Source organism: Marmota marmota, unplaced genomic scaffold (genome assembly GCF_001458135.2).
Source record: "Marmota marmota marmota unplaced genomic scaffold, marMar, whole genome shotgun sequence".
NCBI classification, from domain to species: Eukaryota; Metazoa; Chordata; class Mammalia; order Rodentia; family Sciuridae; genus Marmota; species Marmota marmota.
In genome coordinates, this window is record NW_025999962.1 from 3,911,604 (window position 1) to 3,919,295 (window position 7,692).

At 60.5% G+C, this 7,692-nt stretch overlaps 1 protein-coding gene across 5 annotated transcripts in view; it reads left to right on the forward strand.

The window, feature by feature from the left end:
- Shisal1 (shisa like 1) overlaps positions 1 to 7,692 on the forward strand; it is a 100,935-nt gene that overhangs the window by 64,395 nt on the left and 28,848 nt on the right. For all 5 annotated transcript variants that reach the window (XM_015501811.2, XM_048803008.1, XM_048803007.1 and 2 more), the window contains exons 2-3: positions 317 to 415; positions 2,590 to 2,803. In XM_015501811.2, the coding sequence (XP_015357297.2) occupies positions 349 to 415; positions 2,590 to 2,803 (281 nt within the window). In that variant the 5' untranslated portion in view covers positions 317 to 348. The remainder of the gene's footprint in view (positions 1 to 316; positions 416 to 2,589; positions 2,804 to 7,692) is intronic.

A 7,692-nucleotide genomic window follows, 5' to 3' on the forward strand; every position in this document is an offset into this window, starting at 1 on the left:
CCCCGCCGTGTCCCCAGGGCCTGGGGAGCCCCTGCCCGGTTCTCGCCCTCGGGCCAGGGGTTAATGGAAGTCCCCGTTAGGGACGCGCGGCCCCGCGGGTTATTTCCACCACCTGAGCCGTCGTCCTCCTCTGATTCAGTCTCATTTTGCGGTGAAAAGAAAAGGAGGCGGCAGGTGACGGTGGGGAAGGCCGTTCATTCCGGAGAGGAGATTGGATGGCTGGTTTCCACCCTCGCCGCCCTGCGCCGCCCGCAGGTCCCCGCGGGCGACCAAGGCGGCCGCCCACACCCAGCCTCCCCCGGGTCTCATTAAACAGGCGGCGCTGCACGGATCGATGCCAGCCAAACGATGACCAGTTGTGGCCCGCAGTCCCGGAACCGGCTCGCCTTGCTCCTGTCCCTGCTGTTCTCTGCAGGTAAACCCTGGAGGCGGGCGGGAGGGGCGTGGTCAGCGCGGCCCAGCCGGGCGCTGCCCTGGTGCCCTCCGACCAGCTCCCGCCCATGGCGGGCCGTGAGGACCTACTGTGCACAGCACCCTGCTCCCTCGCCCGCCTGCTCCAGGGAGAGCCCGAGGGCCCTTTGCGCATGGCCCTGCGCAAGGACACTGAGGCTCAGGGCTCACTTGCCTGAGCCAATACAGCAGGCTGGGGGCTGGGAACCTGGCCCAGGCAGAGCCCGGGTACTGGGGCCACCCCTCGGGTTCCACACCAGCTCCCCACCATGTCCCCTATCAGACTCCCAAGTACAAAGATGGGAGCCGGGGCTGACCAGAGAGGCCTCCCTTGCCCTCAGCAGAGGGGCGGCCCAGCACACCAGCCAGCGCCTGCTCTGAGCGGGGCCAGTGCCCTCTCTGCCGGAGGCTTCCTGTCTTTCCTGCTCCCCCTCTGTCCACTGTCTCTGTCTCCGACTGTGTTTCCTCTCTGAGCCACTGATGTCCCATGGTGGTTTCCAGCCCCCACCGCGCTGCTGGGCACAGCTTAGAGGGAGGCCACGAGGGGCTGGGAGTGGGGTTCTCCAGGCAGGGGCTTCCCATGCATGGGCTCCTCTGGTCCTCAAGGTCCCCTGGGGCAGAAGAACCTCTGGCCTCCTCCTACAAATGAGGAAAGGACTCTGAGCAGGAAGCAGCTGCCCCATCAGCTCTTGCTGTGTGAGGAGGGGAGCCGGGCACTGCCCTGAGCCAGCACAGCCTGCTGCTGGCCCCACAGGGGGAAGCCAATGGACTGGGACCGAGGCGGGATTGATGGCCGCGGCCACCCTCAGCTCTGGCCCTGGCATGTGGCTCTGCCAGGTTGGGGTCCCACCTAGCCCATGAGCATCCCTGGTGGGCTTCCTGGACAGACTGAGGGCCGTGCCCCAGAGCTGATCTGGAAGGACTACGAGGGGCCTGAGAATCTGCTTTGGGATGAGTCCCCAGGGGTGCAATAGGCCAGGCCAGGGACCATGCCTTGAGGACCATTGCCCTGAGCCTCACTTTGCCCTCCCTACAGTGGAATCCATGATCTCTGTCAGCAGATGCTCCATCTGGGCATGTGCAGTCACCTCTGCGTCCTGGGAGAGCTGTTTCCCAAGGTCAAGGGGATCAAGGGAGCCTAGAGGCTCCTGTGCCCCACCCCGCAGAAGAGTGTGCTGTCCTTTGGGGAAGGGGCACAGAATTTGAGTCAGGGCACCCCAGCCAACCTCTGCACTGGGAGCCTGAGGGGCGCCGCCCACCTGCCAGCCCAGCCCCTCCTGGCCTCCCCGGAGGCACAGCCTGGGGGTGAGTGTGGGTGCAGCCTAGTAACCTCGGCAGACAGCTCCCAGCTCGCTGGTGGAGGCTTTGCAGAGCCAGTGCCTTGTGGTTGGAGAGGCGCATTCAGCCAGCGAAGCCCCTTTTCAGCGATACAAATTAGATACAGGATCCCTGTTATGAAGATACTAATTAAGCCTTTCCATTGTTCAGCCTGCACTCCTGTGTGTCACCCCGGCTGCTCATAAATACCATCCTGGGCCCCAGGCCGGCAGCCCAGGGCCTCCCTCTGGAGGGGGGGGGGAGAGCAGAGTGCTGGCTCCCTGCAGTGGGGAGGGAGCCTGGGAGGCCTTGGGGCAGGGCAGGGTAGCAGGTGGGCAGGACCACTGGCTGGAGGGGCTGCTGCTAGAACCCAGTCTCCTCCATGCCTCTCACCCCAGGGGCCAGCCTGTCTGTCAGTGGCCCCACCCAGGAACAAGTGGAATCCAAGCAGGCCTGGGTTCGGTTCCTGCTCCCCCTGCTTCCCAGCGCAGCCGCGTCACCTCTAAGCCTCAGTTTCCCCGTCTGTAAAGTGGGATTCCCAAGCCACCTGCTAGGGTGGCCACTGGACTAGACGGGATGGGCCTGGGAGGCGCAGAGTGGCCGCCCAGTCACTGTGAGTGCCTCCTAGCTGCTGGAAGGGGGCCATGGCTCTTCCTGGAGGAGCCCCGAGTCCCTGGCCTCAGAGTACACAACCAGGGCTTCTGGGGGAAAGGAGCCAGGAGGCTTCCCGGGGAGGGAGGGCCAGCAGGACTGGACCGCTGCCCATCCTGCCCCTGGGCACAGTGGTCGGGGTCCCACGGAATCTGGTGACCTGTTTTTCAGTCTCCTCCGCGCATTTCCGGGTCTGCGAGCCGTACACGGACCACAAGGGCCGCTACCACTTTGGCTTCCACTGCCCCCGGCTCTCGGACAACAAAACCTTCATCCTCTGCTGTCACCATAACAACACGGTCTTCAAATACTGCTGCAACGAGTCTGAGTTCCAGGCGGTGATGCAGGCGAACCTCACGGCCAGCTCCGAGGGCTACATGCACAAGTGAGTTCCAGCCAGCCCCAGGGCCTGGGCCACAGTGACCCCTGGGGAGCGGTGACCCCTGGGGAGGGGCCCAGGCAGCCCAACAAAGCCTCCAGGGTCTGCCCTCTGAGAAACCCGAGTGCCACGCCCGCCTCTCAGGCCTGCTAGAGGCTCCCTGGGGTCGTGTGCATAGATGGTTTCAGGTAGAGAAGGTGCCGGCGCCTGGAGTCCCCTGGGCCCAAGTTCCCACGTTCATTCAGCCTTGTTCAATCATATGGATCGACACCATCGACTCAGAGGTTAACCCTGCAGTCCTTTCCCTAAAGTGACGAAAACACATTGAGATCAGGCTCCTGAAGAGATTGCAGGTGGGAAGCAGGGAATGGGCTAAGTGTCTCTCTTACTGTGGACCACACTGAGCATCTTCACATGCTGAGGGCCGTTTGTGCTTGAACTGTGAGCTACCTGTTTGTGTCCCTTTGCATTTTGGTCTTTTTATTTATTTATAGGAATTCTTTACATAAGAAGAAAAATTTTCGTATTTTGCCTTTGATTTGGTGATTTTTTTTCTCATACTTAATTGTTACGCAATCACATTATTTCCAATGTTTTTCTTTTAGGACTTCTGGGTTTTATATCATACTGAGCAAGGATTTTCCTAATGGGGTTATTAAAAATCCCCCCATGTCATCTCTACTTCTTTTATGTTTTACTTTCTTTTTAAAAAATCTATCATTTATATCAAAAGACTTATATTGATGTAAGTTTTGAGACAGGAATTCAATTTTATTATTACTGTTTTTTTTCTTCCCCCCAAAATGGGGAGGCCACTTTTTCCAACCCCATTCACTGAATTGTCCATCTCCTCTCTGCTGGTGTAAAATGCAAATATCGTGTACCATAATGTGCTAAACTGGAGTGTCAGGCAGATGGTGAGACTCTCCGTGATCCATTGGCTGGTGTCTCAGTGTCTCACTCTGCTAACGACGGTGATCTTTAGTATGTTTTCACATCTCGGCTTATTCCCCGGGCTCTTGGTTATCTGAACGTTTGAATTAGCTTGTGTAGTTCTGCAAAGAAACAGAAACAAACAAACAAAAAAAAAACCCACCAATCTAATCATGATTTTGAACTGAGATCATTTTGAATTCATAGGTGAAGCCAAGAAATGACTTTTCATATGTGGAGTATTTATCTCCAAGGATACAGTATATTTTTATTGGTTCAAATTTTCCCTCATAGCACTTCACAGTTTTCTTCGTAGAGATGTTGTACAATAAGTTTTGCATTTGTTCCTACTTATTTCTTTTCATGTTGCTATTATAAATAAGGTGTTTCCTTCCACCCTGTCTTCTGACTGCTCAGATGATAAAGGTGATAAAAGCTAATCATTTCTATTTATGAATTTCGTACTCAGCCAACTTACTAAAATGTCTTATCTTTGTAACACTTTTCCAGTTGATTCTCCTGGGTTTCCAGTTAGGATGATTTTGTCTCCTACTTTCTAATGAGTATGCCTCCCTTCTTTTTTCTTGTCCAAGTGTGTTGGCGAGTACTTCTAAAACAACGGTGTTGGCTCCTCTTTATTGGTCAGGCATTCCTAACTTTCACGAGATGCTTCAAATATTTTCCCAGAAAGCATGAGGCTGGCTCTTAGAGTCGATGCATTTTTTTCCTAGTCAGGAGACATGGGCTTGAAAGGGGTTGTTGTGGAGTGCCTGTGGAGGAATTAGCAGGACCGCTGGGGGCAGTGGGCTCGGAGCTGAGCCTCCATCTCTCCATCTGTCGACGGGACTCCCAGGCTTTGCATCATGCTGTGCTCACTCAGGGGGAAGCTGCGTCCTCCCTTTGGTTGGGCAGGAGATGCAAACTCCCCTCCTCCCCCCAGGCCAGCTCCCCAGCCTGCCTTCCTCAAATGCACGGCTTCCCCTGAATATCTTGCCATCTGCTCAGGCCTTAGAATAATTCTGTGTGTGAAGTCGCTCAGCAAGCCCCGTCCGTCACAGCGGGACTGGAATCAGGCCTGCAGTTTGACCCGAGCCTTTTCTAAGAACAAGGGCCAATTCGTGAGGGAGCAGAGCGGCACCAGGACGGGGGTTAGGACCCGAGGGGCTGCGGGGGCCGTGGAAGCCTCTCGGAGGCTTGGCAGCAACCCGACTGCAGGGGCTGGCGCCTGGCGCCTGGGATCCTTGTTCCGGAGCCCACAGGTTTCTATAATCTGCACACTTCCCGGGATTGCACGTGGAATACGCCACGGCTGCTCGCGAGCAGCTGGACCACAGAGGAAGGCCCTCGCTGGAGAGGACGGGACGTGGGAACCGGAACTTGAACTTGCGCTTTTACTCCTCGACCTTAAGAAGCACCCAGGGAGCGCCTCGGGCAGGCTCTGCGCCCACTCTCCCGCCTGCCTCAGCGGCCGCCCATCCTTAGCCATGTCACACTGGGGAAGATGGGCACCGAGCAGGTGAGCCACCTGCCTGGGGAAGGCGAGTGGCGGAGCCTGGGAGGCCCGGAGTTGCCTGGGAATCCTGGATCTTCGAGGATGGAGGCAGATCCGAGGGGGGAGAGGCCCAGACAGGGCTGTGCCGGCCCCTCTGACCTTGGGCAGGTCATTCTTTGTTGCCCTGCGTGTCCTGGGCTGTGGGGCAGGCCGGCCTCTCCCACCAGATGCCAGCTCCTGCCACCGTCCTGGCCTCGGCCCACGGTGCGGGTGGCCCGCCCACCCCGGCTCCTGTGTTCTCCAGCGTCTTCCTGCCCCCTTCCTCCCTGGGGGGTGGGAGGCCTGGTGTGATGAGCCCCCACAGACCTGGACTCTGCCCACCCGCACTCTGCGTCCTGGAGGGAGGCCGGGGCGTCCAGTGTGCTGAGAGGCAGGCGGGAGCCCACGGCCCAGGGGCCTCCACCCGAGATCCCTGCAGGAAGTTCAAGGGTGACTGGGGACCAGGGGGTGGCAGGGCCTCCTGGGGTGCAGAGGTGCTGGGACCCTCTCCTGAGGGAACCTGGGGCCAGGAGGGCTCTGAGCTGTCCTTGTGCCTCCACGGGACAAGGGGGCCCTTGAGCACCTGGGGTGACCAGAGGCCCAAGGACAGCTTGGGGCTGTGGCTGCACGAGGGACGACCTGGGGACGGATCAGGGCCTCAGGAGCCCCTGTCCAGCTGCCTGGGCTCCAGGACTGTGGGCCAAGCCCAGGTGGGCTGGTGGCAGAGGGGCAGCTGGGGAGTCTCGGGTGGGAGCCAGCATCAGATTGTCACCAGATGGTGGGGACGGGGCAGGAACAGCTCGGAGGAGGCGGCTCAGGGAGTCTCCGAAGGCCTGGGCGCTGCTGCTGTGGCGCGGGCACAGGGGCGCGGGCACAGGGCGCAGGGCTCTCCCCACCTCCCATGGGACCCGCCCCGACGGCCTCCTTCCCCGTGTCAGGGGCACCGCCATGTCTGGGTCCCAGCCTCCCCCACGTGACCTCGCGTCCCTTGTAACAGGCCTCCAGCTCAGGGTCCAGCCCCAGGGTGGGGTCAGAAGTCACCAAATTGTCTTGTCCCCCACTCGACCCTGCCAAGCCCCGCTGGGTGTCGAACTTCCGCTCACCACACGCAGGAAGACTGGAGAGCTTCTAGAACCATCTTCCTGACCCGAGTGCCCTCCGCCTCCAGGGAAGGGAAGGAGCATCCTGAGGACCTGCCCCGGTTTGGGGCCTGACTCGCTGCCACCACTGCAGAGAGCTGTCCACGGGAAGGAGGCCCTGCTCGCCCCGCTCTCTGGGGCTGAGGCTCAGAGACAGTGAGAAGAGGCCTGGAGCCACACAGCACTAAAGGACACGCAGGGCCGGTCCTCTGTCCCAGGATCCCCGCTCAGCGAAGGGTGATGAGCCCCCCGGGTCCCGGGGCCTGGGGACAAAGGCTGTTTCTGGCTCCTGCTGTGTCCCTGGCCGAGGAAGTGGCCTCCTGGGGACATCCCAGGTGGAGATGCCAGGCGCTGGCTCAGGGCTGCTGCTGGGCTGCGGCACCTGCCCTGCTGCGTGGACCACCGCGATCCCCGCCACCCCGCCGGCCCGCCCGGCCCTAGTGGTGGCACTGGGTGGGCCTGAGTCCTGGACAGGAAGCTGTGAAATCACCTCCCTGGCACCGAGGACCGTCGAGGACCGTGCCCGGCCCAGCTTGTCACAGGACCAAGCCTGTTTTCAGAGGGGCATGGGTGTCCCTCTGAGATGCCCCCCAGGGAGTGGCGGGGACACTGTGACAGGAACAGCCTGCCTCCCTGGGCTTCCTGGGCCCGAAGCCAGGCCCTGCCACGGACTGCTGTGTGGCTTTGAGCAAAGCCCTGTGCCTCTCTGGGCCTAGGCCTCTCCAGCCTCCCTCTGGGCCTTCGTTGAAGGAGCCAGCGCTTAGTGGGTCCGTTCTCTTTCCAGGCCCTTCCTTGAGGCCCCACAGCTGCACCACGGAGCAGGCAGCGGAGTGACCGCTTCACAGACGAGGGAGCGGCTGCTCAGCTCCCCGAGGTCCACAGGGAGAATTTGCAGAACCAGGATTTGAACCCGGGTGCCCTGACCTCCGCGTCCCCCAGCCAGGCCCAGCAGGACTCTCCTGTGCCCAGCACTCCCAGCTGCCGCTGTCCCTGGCTCTGCGGGCCTCACGTCTGCCCCGAGCGCAGCCCCTGCTCTTGACCCTGGGCCGTTCCTCCGGGTGGAGTTAGCCTCCAGCTCACGTATTTTTAATTGAAGTTTTAAAATCCTACCAGGCCTGACTCCTCCCAGCTGGCCGGCCACCCGGGCAGGACAGGGGCAGGAGCTGCCCGGGGACGGGTCTGTGGCCTGGTGGCCCAGCCTGCCACCCCCAGGCAGCGGAGGGGGCCCGGTGCTGGCAGCACCAGCAGGGAGGGGCGGGTGGGCAGCGGGTTTCTGGCCCGACAGAGCACGA